The following is a 17,526-nucleotide window of genomic DNA, read 5'->3' as shown; positions in this document are numbered from 1 at the left end:
TGTATATATATATATATATATATATATATATTGTCCATTGTGTATTCTATATTTACTTTTTTCTTTTCAATATTTATTTATTTTTTATTCAATTTTTAATTATTTTTTAGAAGTCTTATTGCTGTTTTGTATAGTTGTGTACTGGAAGCTCCTGTCACCAAGACAAATTCCTTGTATGTGTAAGCATACTTGGCAATAAAGCTCCTTCTGATTCTGATTCTGATTCTGAAAAGCAAATATAAAGCAAGAATAAGAAATCAGCCAATAAAGGCTTAATAAATATTTTATAATGCCAAACAAGTCCATAGTTAGTCACTTACAAGTGATGAGTCATGAATTACTGTCTAATTTCTGATACCAAAACTAAAGTGTTACCATTATACCATTGTAAATGCATTATACCATATTATTTGCAATCGGGAGCCTGCAAAGACGCAAATTAAATGTCATCACAAGCAGTTCACTTCCACGATTTGGTACGATTGCGTTCATATCAGCAGCGAACCAGAGTTCACATGAACTGAACAGACCACCTTTTCAAGCGGACTCGGGTGCGGTTCGCAGGTGCGCACCCGAGTTTGGAAAACAATGTTCACACCATCCAAACAAACCGAACTTTGATGTCATTCAAACTCAGGTGCGCACCAAAAGTGCTAGTGTGAAAGCACCCTAAGAGGGATTGGTGACACAGTCGTTTTAATTGTGGAGCAAGTTATTATATTTTGATTAAAGATCAAGACATTTTTTTTTTTCAATTAATCATTAACAATAACATCACCCTGTGTTTGCTGATGAACAGCATGTGTATGCCAGGGTGTCCACACTTTTTGACCAATTCATTTTCATGATATGTTCATGACTTTCCCATGACTTTTCCGGTGTTTAAGAGTATAAGGATATTTTAAAATTATTTATATAGAGCTTGCACTCAGAAATATTTCTAGCTAATGAAATATTTTAGAGCAGAGAATAACTAGAAAAATTAAATTAGCTATAGAAATTTTCCTGACTTTTTAAGATTTAACACAATTTTTTTCTGCATTTCCAGGCATGAAAATAAATCACTGTTTTAAATTTTCTTGGTATTTTCACGTTTTCCATTACCATGGGAAACCATGCTGACCTGCACTAAAACATTGACCTTATAAACCAGCCTCTACCTGCATGAAAATTCATGGTGCTCTAGCTGATCAATGGGACAGGAACAAAATAAAGAGGGCTGATTTTTATTTATATTGACTTTAAGTCTCCATCTGGTCAGCACAATACAGGGGACCCACGATATCCTACACCAGTTGTCAGTTGAATTGCATGGAAAATGTGGTTTTGAACTAAATGAGTACTCATGTAAGTACAGCATTTACCTCCCCTCTGTTCCCGCCCCACAGGAAATTGCCACTGAAAGAGGAAAATGGCAAGGAGACACTGAAGCCGGACACAATCGAGATCAAAGTTCATGGTGACAACAGCCTACACATGACGCAGGCGGACAGCAAAGCATAATGGGAGCCCTGCTATACACTAAAAGAACATGCAATGTGAGCCACCCAGAGAACAACAGCAAGCAAACTAATGAGAACACAAGCAAGAACATGCCAACCTATTGTAAGATCCCTTGTTTGAGGCTCCTTGTCAGGGATTCAGAAGAGGCCACATGATTACTGCTTTGCGAAAAATAATTTGGAGGTTGCCGCTCAACAGAGAGGCTCTTGTTTATTTGTGCTTTCTCTCACTTGGTTGTGTGTGTGTGTGTGTGTGTTTGTTTGTTTTTTGTTTTGTTTTGTTTTGTTTTTGTTTTTTGTTTTTTAGGCTTTGCTGTTGCTTTGCGTCTGATTCTTTGCTACTTGAAGAGGTTGAGTCTATGCCGTAAGCTTCACTCTTTCTCTCTCTCTGTCTTTTTGTCTTGCTCTTTCTTACACTTTCTTTCGGTATCCAGCTGTTGCACTTTTCCAGTGCGGTTGCGCATACACATAGCTTTTAAAGCATAAAGACAGAATGTGTCATATCACAGTCAAAATTGTATGCGTGGGCACCCCCACCTCTTTTGCGGTCTGTGTGTGTAGTTTTGGGTAACTGTAATGTGTTTATGTTCTTGCCTTTTTGCCACTGTCTCTTTTACCCAAATGTGACAGTCCAATAATGCTCAGCCAAGAGAGGATCAGCCACTCTTGACCTCAAACCAAGATATATGGGTGGTCCTGGTATTGAGAACTAACACAGGTCCAAGACTTTAGCCTTTAACTCAACAAATGTCTCATTGATTACAAGTGTTTTTTTTGTTTTTTTTTGGATGAGAATATGTCTGTTGATGAAATACACCTTGTTTTTGACACTTTCATTTCATCACAATCAAAGGAATATAGTATGTACTGTACCGTACTTTCATGTTGAGATATTTTGGGGGAAAAAAGTTGAAAGTGCGTGACATTGTCTGTATGTGGGCTGCATCTGGTCTTGAGTATGTTGTTTTTGAGTGTGTATATGGATGTGCGTGCTAGCAAGCATGGAGTATAGAGTGACGTGTAAAGACATTAGAGGAAGCCAATGTCTTAAGTTAAATAAAGGATTATGAAATATGAGAAAAATTTATTCAAGTGCACCAGTGTAAATAAATATACTTAAATCTTTGGAACATTTCAAAAGATAGAAAAAAATAATGAATCATTGAAGGTTCTGTCTTAGTGTCACACATGACTGAATACAAGTTGCGTTTATCCACAACAAAAATAGGCAGTTTTCAAAAAATCAATGTAAAGATGTTCTGTATAACTGATGAATCTCCAAGAGATACTGTAAAGAAAGGCTTGAGTGCTTTTCCAAAGGTGAGCTCAGATGCATCACAGAGGAGTTAGCTATAAAATTAGTTCTGTGTTTTAGTAATCAAATCTGACCCATTTTGTTATCACTGGGGAGGAAGCTTAATAGATTGTATAATAGATCAGGGTTCCACAATCGATAAAAACAAATGATTTTAGTGTTACAATAAAGATGGAAATGGTATACAGTTTAGAAGCATGCCCCAGTCAAAGTTTGAGTAAGAAGTCTTGACACCATGTTGTTCATGTTTACCATAACAGTGTCACTTGGTTTGGGCCAACACATTTCTCCAAACAACTCTAAAGGTGTTGCATTATTTCAGCATTGTATTTCATAGACATCAGGCTCTCCACTCTCAGCGCAACAGAACTTTGTGGAATGTTGCCCATTTCTTTTCAACAATCCGAAAGTGAGCACTCCACCAGCCAAACTGTAATTGTGGAATTCTTGTAAACCAGTGTAATTTTTCTTCTGTAAATAAAAGTGTCCCAAAATAAAAGTTTAAGCCATTTGTACTCCGCCTTTTTAAAGCATAGCACACATATGAGCTAAAAATCCTTTTATAAATAGACAAGTCATTGGCGCTGTTCTGAACATAGTGAGTTGCCTATCTAGGAAGTATTTTAAGACACAATAGGCACACTCCTGACACGCTCTTCCAAAAGGTGTGCAGCATAATTGTGCTGTGTAATGATACTACCTTCTAAACTACCTTGTTTTTGCGAAATTCTAAGGCAGCTTTGCATGGAACCATTGTGGAGAATGTAATCCCATAATGCATAGCGACAAGCATTTTCACATTGCAAAAAGTATCAAATATAAAAAATAAGGCTGTCAATTGATTTAAAATTGTTATCGAATTAATTGTTGTGAGGTGTAATTAATCAAATTAATCACATATCAATGCTGGGAAATAAAGATAATTTAGTAGGTAATAATTAAAATTAATATACTTATAATACATCATTCTAATCATTCAAATACATTACATTGGTAGGGAAGCATTGATTAGACAATACAAAAGTGGCTTTAGAAGTCTGTTTATTGTTTCTTTTATTTCCATATCACTGAACATAAGCGTATTATTGGCCTACTATAGACAGCAATCCATTTTTCAGAGTTCGTCAGTCTCTCATAGGGTGTGTTCCATCTGCATCAGACATACACTTGAAGCGTCTCACTTTGGTTGCATTGCCTCTCAATGGTTTTTGGCATCTTGCGCTCTAAATGTTGTTTTTAGGGTGCTGCATCAAGTTAAACATAGTTTAAAGCTTGTTCCGAGATCCCTGCATTCTGTTGTGCTCAGCCCAGATGTATTTGAGCACAATAGCTCATCATCTGTGAAAGGCTGTACTGCCTGCTCGACAGAGCCCCATCTTTGTTGCTTGTGTTGATTTATTGAGGCCCGTTGCCAGTAAACCCCCAAGCTGAGGCTGTGTTGACTGCCTCCTACTACCCTGAATTTGCGAAAACATCAAGGTGGTATTTCAAGCTTGAATTGCTCCAATGGTAGGAGAATTCCTTGTTACGAAAAAATACCTACATTATGGGGGCATGTTTAATTGCGTTAATGTTTAACATGTAATTTTTCATTTAATTAAATCACTCTCAATTAACAAATTAAAATCCACAGCCCTAACAAGAAGAGTTTAATCTAATAAAAAAAATATATATTATTTTACCCAATATTTGTATAGGCTAGAGTTATGCTTATTAGAATATAACGGCATTAGCTTAGCAACATGCTAATTCCAAACTCTATTGAAGTCAATTGTGAGCCGAATCTCCCATGCGCTTTACATGAGTAGCAATGTTTGCAAGTTGCTTTATATAGTGGAGCATTTCAAATTGGTCTCTTATGAAGTTTCAGAAAGGATGTATATGTAGGTAGTAGACAACAAGGCAGCTCACTAGATTTTAGGCAGAGGTAAAGTAACGAATTACAACTACTCTTGTTACAGTAATTGAGTACATTTTTCTTCTTTTTTAAGTATAAATAAATAATAGTACATTTACTTTTACTTGAGTTGATTAAAAATGAAGTATTCATCTTCGCTACAGTTATTTTTCACCACAATTACAAAGTACAAAAACATACATAATATTTCTGAATTTTTGGGAAGAAGAAAGCTACAAGCGCTAAACCTTTTTATAAACTAAAACACGCTGTGTGCGCACAACATCATGAGCACAGCAGCCTGCGTAAACTGCCGCCGGTGTCCTCTCATTTATAGCTTCTTCAAGACTTTCTGCCCTGTTATTATACAAGAACTGTAATACTGTGATTTTCTGCATGTTTCATTTTATTCTGGAAACGAGCCATTCATACAGGTAATGAGGGAACCATTTAACCACTGATCAAACTTTACGTTTAACCACTGATCAAACTTCACTTGTTTTTAAGGTAGGCAATGTTTAAACTGTCAAACATTAACACAATGTAGTTTGACATAAATATGGGGAAATCTTGTTTATTTGCTACTACACACTGATCAGCCACAACATTAAAACCACCTACCTAATATTGTGTAGGTCACCCTCATGCTGCCAAAACAGCGCAAACCCACATCTCAGAACAGCAATATGAGATGTTATTCTTCTCACCACAATTGTACAGAGCAGTTATCTGAGTTACTGTAGACTTTGTCAGTTCAAACCAGTCTGGCAATTCTCTGTTGACCTCTCTCAACAACAAGGCATTTCCGTCCTCAGAACTGCCGCTCACTGGATGTTTTTTTGTTTGTTTGTTTGTTTATTTTTGGCACCATTCGGAGTAAATTCTAGAGACTGTTGTGCATGAAAATCCCAAGGAGATCAGCAGTTACAGAAATACTCAAACAAGCCCATCTGGCACCAACAATCATGCCATGGTCCAAATCACTGAGATTTTGTTTCCCCATTATGATGGTTGATGTGAATATTAACTGAAGCTCATGACACGTATCTGCATGATATTATGCACTGCACTGCTGCCACACAACTGGCTGATTAGATAATCGCATGGATGATTATTGGTGCCAGACGGGCTGGTTTGAGTATTTCTGTAACTGGTGATCTCCTGGGATTTTCACGCACAACAGTGTCTAGAATTTATTCAGAATGGTGCCAAAAACAAAAAACATCCAGTGAGCAGCAGCATTGCGATCTTCTTTTGACTTTTCACTTAACATTTTTTTCCCCCGCCATCTGGTTCCTCACACCATCGCATGCACAGACGGGCTCTCTTTCTATCAATCCGCATCAGTTCGGTATTTTGTTCCCACGTTAAATTCCATAACCGTTCGCCCCTCTTGTTCAAAATAAACAAAATAAAGTGGGTAACACTCCCACTCACAGTGCTGTACTATACTTCCTTGCCCTGTGCTGCTGTTCATCTATCTGAAAAGCCTCACCCGCAAGAGGCCAAAAGTGAGCAAGGGATGGATGTTATATAAAGAAGGTATGAGAAATCACAAAACATAATGTAACCAAATGCGACAATTGACTTAATAATAATATCTCAATATGTTAAATAACCTTAATGTTAAACTATATTATTACAACTGTAATACAATAATACATACAGAACAACCACTTTTAGTGTTTGAATCAATCATATCTCTCACAAAACACAGTGTGAAATGTTTATATTTGCCTTATTTTATTCATTTGGCATATAGGAGTTGATAACAGTTTGCTTAATAATCTCATTAAATATCTGAATAATTGCTGCAATATCATAGAGGATAAATTTCCTCCTCTATGATATTGCATTATATTAGTTTTGTACAGTATGTTAACTTAATAGCCAAAATACTTGTACATGTGTGAATAAGAATAAACCTGAAATAGGAATGTGTTTCAGTCACAATGCACATGTTGTAGTTTAGAGATGATTTAGAGACATTTAGAATGTTACAAATGGCTATTTCTATTTAAATAAATGTTGTATTATTAAAATTTTCTGTGTGTCCAAGAATCCTCTGGCAGCAATGCAGGTCTTTGGCATTCAGAAGCTGCTGGTTTAGGACCTGTGAGGAGTCTGTTTCTCCAATTAGAGACTCTGATTTACTTTTTGTTGTGCATCTGGGCCATCCACTTCCCTCTTTATCCTGGTTAGAGATTCTTTTTTCAAAACAGTAATGCATGGAATAGCCTTCATCTCTTTAAATAATAGACTTTAAGAGAAAATAAAATTTCAGGAAATGTGTTTCTTTTTGCATATTTTTAATACCAAAATTTGACTTGTAAGTGTAAAGCAACTTGCACTGCACTGAGAACACTGTATTGTGATTTATGCATGGTAGTGCAACCATTTTCAATTGTTCTAATAATAAGAACATTTTCTTGGGCCTGGTAGCTTAGCGAGTATTGACGCTGACTACCACCCCTGGAGTCGCGAGTTCGAATCCAGGGCGTGCTGAGTGACTCCAGCCAGGTCTCCTAAGCAACCAAATTGGCCCGGTTGCTAGGGAGGGTAGAGTCACATGGGGTAACCTCCTCGTGGTATAATGTGTGGTTCTCGCTCTCGGTGGGGCATGTGGTGAGTTGTGCGTGGATGCCACGGAGAATAGCGTGGTCCTCCACATGCGCTACGTATCTGCGATAACGCGCTCAACAAGCCACGTGATAAGATGCGCGGATTGGCGGTCTCAGACGTGGAGGCAACTGAGATTCGTCCTCCGCCACCCAGATTGAGGCGAGTCACTATGCCACCACGAGGACTAAGAGTGCATTGGGAATTGTGCATTCCAAACTGGGGAGAAAAAAAAAATTCTTGAGTACCAAATTAGCACTTTAGATTGCTTTTGTAAGGAATAGGTGACACTGTATATGTTTGCTATCGCGAGTAAAGAAAATATGGAAAAAATACCACTTAAAACAGTTATTTCAAATCGTAATAATTATTTGCAATTAAAGATTTTGGCAGTATTTTTGATCAATTTAATACATCCTTGGTGATAGGAAGCATCAATTTCTTTTAAGAACAAAAATGTCTTTGTGTTCTAAAAATGGAAGTGTTTATACTATATATAGTATAATTTTCATAAAGCAATTTGTAACGTAATTACTTGAGTAGTTTTTCAGCAAACTACTCATTTACTCTTACTTGAGTCATAATATTGATACTGAACACACATGGTCTGTGATTATGGTTAAGGGAAAACACAGTAGGACAGCTCAACTTGGAATAGTTTCCGAATGCACTTTCCACGGCCCTCCCTGGCGTTCCTTAATGGGTCTGGTTTGAGAATGGTTTGTATTAAATGAAGTTCTGACCAAAGGACCTTAAATATTCAACCAACACTATGCAAGCACCTATGGGACACTTTATGGTTTATTTTTTTATCTTTACTTTATTTGTCTAGACTGCTGGTCAATTCAATGGCTAGTTCAATTCCACAAGGTGATGTGAAATACCTTCCACTGCCCCATGTCAAGGCACCTTGTAGGTTATAGGTACCACACAGTTAGCAGAGTGGATTAGCGCTAACATTTTGAAGCCTGATGTGGGATATCCCTACTTGAAAACTGCGTCTGAATATGCATACTTCCCTACTTTACAGTATGGCAAAAATAGTATTCCCAGGGCTCAAACTGAGTGGGGATGTGAGGGGATGCCATCCCCCTTGTTGAAAGAAATGGCATAAACCATCCCCCTTGTAAAAGCACCATCCCCCCTTACCATCCTCTTTAGATTAATTGTGTTTTGTATTACTTAGGGATATTCATGTGAGTAAAATATTTACATTCTCTATGTTTGATAAATAACAGACTTTATATAATGACTTTTGGCCGATGAGAATTAGATTGACATATTTGGGGTTTTCAGATTTCAAGAGGGGCAATCCCCAATCAGATTTTGACAGTTTTTTTTTTTTTTTGGTGGTGGCCCGTTTACTCACCTCAGTCCTGGTGGTGGAGGACAAGTCTCAGTTGCCTCCATTCCGAGACAGTCAATCCGTGCATCTTATCACATGGCTCATTGTGCATGACACCTTGGAGACTCCCAGCATGTGGAGGCTCACGCTACTCTCCACGATCCACGCACAACTTACCACGTGGCCCACTGAGAGCGAGAACCACGACTCCAGTCGAGGTAGTCAGCGTCAATACTCGCTGAGCTACCCAGCCCCACCCCCCCCCCACCCCCGTTTAAGAGTCCTTCACGAAAACAGCCTAAACGTCTGTTACTAGTTTGGTTACTGGAGTAGAAAAGATGCGTGTGTGTGAGAGTGAGCAAGCGATCGAGAGAAAAACTTTTTCATGACCTTGACAAAAATTATTTTCTCAAAATTCATCATAAAATACAATAACAGAGGCTAAAAGGTGCTTTGTATGGCCATGTGTAAGCATTAGCGGCATGAGTATTTGCCATTGATGTAGAATGTAAAGATTACAAATTACACATAATCTACTGCATACAGTATATATACTTTCAATCATTATCAAGTGGTTACGTAAATGACTTTTACTGATCTTATGTGGATTCTATTTACAGAATTAGGTAGAAAGCAGATTATTTGTTTGCAGCAATGACCACGCTGCAGTTTTATTTGTTTACTACATGTTCCTTCAGTCAGTACGATATAGTTATGCTTTACCTGGAAGTAACAAGGAGAATATGGCATGTGGAAATCCCTGTAACTGTAGCTTTTATATTTACATAGTAAAACTGGTGAAGATGGAGTGCACCTTTCTAATGATGTATGTGTTTTCACGATTAAATTAGAATTGTGTGGCAATAACATGCATTAAATGCCATAGCTTTTTTCCTCCAAACGGCTTTAATAATTTCAGATGGGGGCAGAGACACTCAAAATAACATAATTTGGAATACTTTAAAAAGGTTTCTCTGGTCAAAAATAATTTTGTTGCCTAGTTATTTTCTACAGTAAGTGTAAACTGCCCTGAAATTGTTTCTGTTCATTTCAAGACAACTGTCAAGATATCTCCATTCTATTTCCTCAGCTCTCTGCGGCAGCAGGGGTATAAGAGTAAGATTACTACGTTTATTTGGATTGCATTTCTCTTTAGCTGAAGCTGGCATTATTGCTTCTGTTGTTAATGTGTTTCAACCACAGGCATGCCTTCAGGGAGTTCTCGATAACAGCCTGGACACAGTGCTGAGTAAATACTATATGGCTACCACAATTTGGTCTGCTTTTACTGCTGTTTTAAATGTGTTTGCTGTTGTTCTAATTACACTACTGCCTGGTGTAATTAGCCAAATAAGAAACAAACGGATACCTGGGCCTAATTACATTTCTAATTGATTGTTTACAGCCATTAAGAACATTGTAATTTTTATTTATAAATAAATATATTGTTTTTAGCAACTTTGGTGTTGTGCTGCCAAAGGTGGCAATTAAGATGTTTTAGCATTTAAATGAATGCTTTGAAATGCATCACTATGCCCCATTTTCACAGCAGTATGATAGAAAGGTTTATTACTGTCATTGGGAATCAGTGGGAATGACTAAACATAATGACGGATGATAGCAATAATGATAAAACCGCTGTGGGCTCACTGGGTAGAATCCAGTTCATCACCTCTATGGTATTTTTATTATTTATTAGGAACAGTAAAATATATGAATGTGATTTAACAATAACCTTTCTTGATCCAGCATTTACTTAATTTATTCTTCACCTACCGACAACATAAATCATGTTAATATGGCCAGATTTTATCCAGTTATGGTGTAACGTTGGGTTCTTGGAGTGGAAGAGAAGAGACGTAGGAGTAGATACTTTAAACCTACTTTACTTTTAATGACAATCGCTTGAGTGGAACAAACGCTGGAGTGGAACAAATAATAAAGCTTAACATCACAACATAACGTAACATTTCAAGGACTGACAATCGAATGAACAAAACTAGAGGGTATTTATACACAAGGAGCTAAATGAGGGAATGGAATACAGGTGAGGATGATGAGGAGCAGATGGAAGTGATGAGGGCAGTGAATTATGGGTGATGTAGTCCAGGGGAAAACTTCAAAATAAGAATCCTAGGAAGACATGAGGAGACAGACTGTGACATTACCTACCCCCCCCCCCCCAAAAGGGCAACTCCTGGTGCCCAAAGACGGATGAGGAGGGTAGGGTGATGCAGAAGATGAAGAAGGATCCAAGGAGGATGATCAGGAGGCCTGGGGGGCGGCTTCAGGGCTGGGAATGGATCCGCGGGTCTGGGAGGCGGCCACAGAGCAGGGACTGGGTCAGGAGGCCTAGGGATCGACTTCAGGGCTGAAAATGGATCCGGGGGCCTGGGAGGTGGCCACAGAGCAGGAACTGGGTCAGGAGGTCTGGGAGGCGGCCACAGGGCATGGACTGGGTCAGGAGGCCTGGGAGGTGGCCACAGGGCAAGGACTGGGTCAGGAGGCAGAACCACTGGAGAAGGAGACTCTGGGGAAGCAGGCGGAGCCATGCAAGACTCTGAGGGTGGAGCCGTGGAAGACTCTGAGGGTGAAGCCGTGGAAGACTCTGAGGGTGAAGCTAGGAGAGACTCAATGAAGGCAGGTGGAGCCGTGGGAGGCGGAGCCATGGGAGGCTCGAGGGGCGGAGCCAGGGAACTTGGTGCCCAGAGAGTAGCCGACGGCTCAAAGGGCCATGGTGGAGCCGAAGACTCGGAGGACTGAGACTTGCTGCTTCGTGTTGGACTCCACTGCTACGTGTCGCTGTGTGATGATGACTAATAGCAGCCAGTATCAGCCAAACATCACTTCAGTCTATTACGATGGACTTCAGAGGATGAACTGATGCCAACTCCAACCATAAGACATGGGATACTTCATATGCCATTGCCTGAACCTTGGATTTAGGATAGACCGCACCGAAATTACCGGCCAGGTTGAACTGTGATGCACCTAACAGATCTCTGCCTGCATCACTTCGGTCTAATGATGGACTACACTCTTGAAATGGAATACATAGACTATCAATTAATTGCCAACAAAACCCATCATCTGCCAACTAACAAGGACAATTGCATCTATGTGAACTTCTGCAGTTAATCCAGGATGGACTTCAAAGACATTAGTCATTAATCTTACAGTTCTTACAAAATCTTTGTTTTAAACACTGACCCTTAACACTTACTTAGTTTAATAATTTTAAACCATGACTTGCACAATACATAAGTAATATTGACATTATATTCATGATGTTAGCCAGAGGGGAACTGACCCCCAAAGTGAGTCTGGTTTCTCCCAAGGCTATTTTCCTCCATTAACCAACATCTTATGGAGTTTTGTGTTCCTTGCCACAGTCGCCTTCGGCTTGCTCACTGGGGTTATAAATACAACTATTATTTAATTACTTATTTTTAAACATAATTCACAATCATATTTTATCAAACTACACAATGATGACTCTAAGACATTATAGATATTACAGTTTTATCTTCTGTTAATGCCTGACCTTCTGTAAAGCTGCTTTGAAACGATGTGTGTTGTGAAAGGCGCTATACAAATAAAAATAACTTGACCGAGGTGGAGCTGGGGGATCTGAGGACAGAGGTGGAGCCAGGTGACCGACTGACCAAGGTGGAGCTGGAGGGACCCCGGAGAAGCCGACTGACTTCAAAATAAGAGTCCTAGGAAGACATGAGGGAGACAGACTGTGACATATGGTAACATTGTTTGTTCAGTTGATCAGTTTGAAAAGATTCAAGGGAATATTCAATTTAATTTGTTACACAGAATCTACAGAGTAAATTATGTATTATAAACATGCATGCATGATTTCTTTTTCTTGCAGTCTTTCTTAAAAAAGAAATAAAAAACACCCACTTACAGAAGCTCAAACACTCATATTAATAGAACATTTTGACATTGAATGCTAGACTGAAGCTTCATGCTTGCCAAACAAATCCCTGGCTAAGCCTGAGGAGTGAAGAAAGCCTTCTGTAATCTGTGCACAACCAGAATATTTCTGTGAAGTCAGACACCATTTGGGGTATCCCACTTCTGATAATAAAACAACTTTAAAATGGCATACAAGTTCTGAGGATTCTGAGTAAGTCATATTCTTAAAAATGCTTGCAAACTCCTCAGCTTCCTTTATCGGTCGGATACAGTGGGATCCAAAATCTGACCAAAGACTGCATTTAAATTCTGGGGTTCAAAATCTATTTAAACCTGCAAATATATGTTTTTGGATTTTAAAAACTTAAGTTAAATAAATAATATGTAAAATGCATAAGAATAATAATAAGCAAATGTGTTACATTGACCATGGTAACTAATTTGTCCAAAATGTCAGATTTCTTTGCTTCCACTGAGGCACACAAGATTCTCTTTGGAATATTTTAAAATCATGCTGGATAATATGGATCATCAGGTTTTGCACAAATTTTTGGAGTCTGTGCCAGCTCGAGTCCATGCTGTGATTAACAAGTAAAAGGGGGACTCACCAAATACAAAGACATTTTTTAATTTGTGTTAATTTTTATGCTGGTAATATAATTTGTAATGAAAAATTTGAATTAGAAAAAGGCAAAAGAGAAGCATTTTCACAAGTGGTTTCAGACTTTTGGGCCCCACTGTATTCAGTATGTGTGAAATTTACCAAACTTGCATGCTATCACATACGCCTTGCATACTCTGAAAGCAGCGAACATGTAAAGCGTCGCAAGAGTCGTTGCAGTCTCTAGGGAGCAAATTCCACACTAAGCTTGCTGGCAGGTGCTCCTCCTCCTCCTCCTCCTCCTTAATCTGCTCGCTCTCAGAATCTCCCATGATGCTGTGGGTTGTTTGGTGCACCTTCTCACCTGTGAAAAGGCACCTGAGGGACATACTGAGATAAATGCCTAATAATTAAAGAGATGGAGAGGCATGTCAAGGCTCTGTGCAGTTAATGCCTCACAGGATGAGAGGATGAGTGCCTTAGCCACAGCAAGAACACCACTATCTCAAACAGATGGGATAGTCTCCTCTGCAGTGTTGGGTAACGTTACTTTTAAAAGAAACTTGTTAGAATATTGTGTTACTCCTTAAAAAAAAAATTAATTAATAAAAAAGTAAATTTTTAAGAAAAGCATTACGTTACTTTTGCGTTACTTATTTCTCACAGCCACTTTCTCTTCTGCTATGCTATGCATTCCATGCAAATAAGCCATGCATTGCATACATTACATGTCATGCTAGCTACTGTACAACACTCATGTCAAAACAACATAGTAAACAAATAGATATTTAGAAAGTAGGTATTCACGTCATATTTATAATAAATAATCAATAACATGAATATGCATGATTTGTTTCTCCATCAACATGGCAGCCAATATGAATAATGAAGTATAACCACTCCCTTACCTACAGCAGCAAAGTCCAACACTTGAACCTGCATCATATATGTCATCATGTGCTGTGCCCATCGACAATGTCAGTCAACTTAAGATGTTTTTCAAAAGTCAGGATAAGATTCAGAGAGGAAAGCCAGCCTAAAATGTTCAAGGAATGTGTCTGATAATAAAATAATATTTTTCATTTAAGTCATCTCAGTGCACTTGTTTTGAGTTGATCCACGGTGCATACAGACGCCACTGGTTGATCGCATACAACTTCAAAGGCGCATGTTGATTCAACTTGAATGGAATAATTTTTAATGCTACCAAAATGTCATAAAAACGGGGTTTCATGAATCAAACTACTTGTTTATTATAAAACAAAAATGTAGAATCTTTTTAGAAACTAAGACATTTTCTCTGCGTACACAATCGATGTTGAACGTTGCTCGGAGCCACTGATTCAGAGTCAGCTTTTCTCATCCTATTCTCCCAGTTATGTAACACAGAACAGTTCAGCTGTATATATCAGTGAATTGAGTGAGTATTTCACCCTGTGTATCATGTTGTAGCCAGTGAAAGACTAGTCTTATAATCTCGCTGCCTAAACACATTTACTGATTTTTTAATGCAGTGTGTATTAACACATGAATCAATCGCGTTTCACTCAACCGAATGTTGACCTCAAATTACGCTAAAACACGCAATTTTCCCGGATTGTATAGCTAATGCACATGCACGTTAGCGTGTTGATTGACAGGTGATGTCTGTATGTAAAAGGTGATTGGCTCTTTCACCTGCGAGGTGGGTCTTCCTTTCTACATTCATTGACTGTTGGGTGCTAGAGCTTCTTGGTTGGGAGTTCCAGTTTCTCCCATTCATTTAAATAGAAGTGACTGGTCTCTGCTAATTAGTCACTGGCCTCACACTCTATAGAACTACAATGCCCATCATGCACTAATTTAATTATAATAATTTTTATAATAATAATTATAATTTATAATTATAATTAATTAATTAATAATTAATAATTTTCTTTATTTTTCACACATTATACATTTGCACATATACAGTGAAATTCTTCTTTTTCACATATCCCAGTTAGGCTGGGGTCAGAGTGCTCCTCCCCGAAGTTTGCACACTTTTACTCCTGATTTTTTGGAATTACAGGGAAAGTAGAGGTGTACAAAAGCAACATTTATACTTTATGTAAAAAGTAACTCTGATATTATGGTCTAAAATAAACAAAAATATTGCGTTACTTTACTTGAAAAAGTAATCTGATTATGTAACGTTTGTTACTTGTAACGTCACCCCCAACACTGCTCCTCTGCCTCTTTTTCTCCCTTTCTGTGTATCCATCCATCCATCTCTCTCTATGTGTATCTTACTATTACCTCTTGACCATGTATCAATAAACCATGAGTACTGCAGCAAGAGGGAGGAACAACTTAAAAGGGCCCACAGCTTTTCAGCGCAAAAACTCTTAGTAACAAGAAAGCTCCAACTACTAACATTGGGTTACTGGCCTGCTTTCCACAGGCTGTAAAATGAATTTTATTTAAATGAGATATATTTTCTTGTGATCATAGCAGCATAATTGATCAAATGTTGATCAAATGATGGAGAACAGAGTTATAACCGGCATATATCTAGATGTGGGGTGTAGTTGAACATAATTTGGGCATTTTAAAGTGCTGATTCAGGTGCTTGGATCACAGTGGTGGAGTGAGGCTGTGCAGTCCCAGGAAAGTATGCCAGATCGCCATAGTTTTCTGTATCCTCCATGACCTAGCACTTAGAACTAACCTGCAAGATCTGGAACACTTATTTTGTGCTCGTGTTAACGCCATTACTTGATTTGCATAATTCCTGTAGTGAATTGGGCCCCAAACAATGCAAACAGTGCATGCCAATAAATGGTGTTGTTAGTGGGTACAGTCCATTTTTGTATTCATTCTCAGGTGCAATTGCCCCCAGAGAATTTTCAAGTCTGCTGGCATAAGAGAGTTGTAACCCAGTGGTCTTTGCACCATTACATTCTAGATGTGTTAAAAGGTCAAACCTCAAAGAGAATATGTTTCATCTGAAAATATCTAAAACACTGTTATCTTTTTCACTGAGGCCTGGAAGGTACCCTCTAAATGTCAGTAAGTAAGTGTCCATTAAACACAAACACAGAGTGTACCGCTAATGAAGTGTATGATTGAAGTAAGCTGTCTGTCAGGAGCTAATGCATTCAGAAGCTCAGTGTGATCTCATCAACATGAAGGACATGAAATAATGAAAGCCTCTCCCACTTAATCAGAGCAAGCAATCACATTTATGTCAAACATGTTCATCTGTTTATTTATGTAATTATCTGTTTTGCTGTTGTTCGCCCAATTTGCTTGCACCAGGACTTCTGTAGTCTAATCAGAAGGACCGATGTGCAAAAATGATTGGATTTTTATTAATGTGGTATAGGATAGTGGAAATGCAAGAGAGCTTCATTTAGGAAGCCTCCAGGGTCACTTAAAACAATAAATTTGATAAAGACTGGAAATGCCACCTAACTTTCCCTCTGGTAATTCAGAACCAATGATTTTTTTAGAACCAATGATTATTCAAACATAGACTACAGTAAATGTTGTGTGTTTGATAGCACTTCACACCACTGCTGGAAATGCCAGCTTAAAGGAATAGTTCAAACAAGAATGAAAATGATCTCATCATTTACTCACCCTCATGCCATTACAGGTGTGTATGACTTTCTTTCTTCTGCAGAACACAAAGATTTTTAGTAGAATATCTCATCTCTGTGGGTCCATACACTGTATAAATAAAATTGCATTTTATCCAGCTTATTGGGGTTTTTGAATCACAGAAACTCAAAATGTGAATTACTTTACAGCTATATAAAAACACATATTAGACCAACAATATTCCACCAAATGTTGTCCCAACTAGTCTAAAAGAGTTGTCTGAATGAATAATTTCATATTGAACAATGTTTCTGATTTGCGAGTTCCCAGCATGCATTGCAACATCATTAAATTATGTGGTTAGTATTATAGGCTTATTTAGTCAGTTTTTGAACAAACTTGAGGTTTGTTGATTATCACTGTAATGGAGGTTTGTGTGTCAATTATTGAGGTCTATTATGTCTGTCAAACATGTACTGCCTTGCTTGCAATATATACCTCTCGCTTCACAGGCAAAGAAATTGAAATGGTAACAAAATGAAAGCTCTCGTATTTCAAACTGATTGTTGGCTGAACAAGAAATTAATAGTTCCCTCAACAATAATTATTGCATTTAGTGAACAAACAAATTCACAGTGACTAAACAAAGCAATGTTACAGAGGACAATTATTAACTTTGTGCGACCCCCGTGTCCTCCTGCACGGTCATTGTGTTTTGTCTTTGAAAATATGCTATGCATAATTTCATTTCAT

At 38.1% G+C, this 17,526-nt stretch overlaps 1 protein-coding gene across 4 annotated transcripts in view; it reads left to right on the top strand.

Annotated features, from left to right (window-relative positions):
• LOC127448489 (neural cell adhesion molecule 2-like) overlaps positions 1 to 3,306 on the top strand; it is a 360,673-nt gene extending 357,367 nt beyond the window's left edge. For all 4 annotated transcript variants that reach the window (XM_051711076.1, XM_051711075.1, XM_051711074.1 and 1 more), the window contains one exon: positions 1,389 to 3,306. In XM_051711076.1, coding sequence (XP_051567036.1) covers positions 1,389 to 1,503 — 115 coding nt within the window. In that variant the 3' untranslated portion in view covers positions 1,504 to 3,306. The remainder of the gene's footprint in view (positions 1 to 1,388) is intronic.
• Positions 3,307 to 17,526: the final 14,220 nt, after the last annotated feature.

The sequence above is a fragment of the Myxocyprinus asiaticus genome, chromosome 11 (assembly GCF_019703515.2).
Source record: "Myxocyprinus asiaticus isolate MX2 ecotype Aquarium Trade chromosome 11, UBuf_Myxa_2, whole genome shotgun sequence".
In the NCBI taxonomy this organism is placed as follows: Eukaryota; Metazoa; Chordata; class Actinopteri; order Cypriniformes; family Catostomidae; genus Myxocyprinus; species Myxocyprinus asiaticus.
The sequence above is the reverse complement of the archived record's forward strand: the minus strand, read 5'-3'. Positions and strand labels throughout refer to the sequence as shown.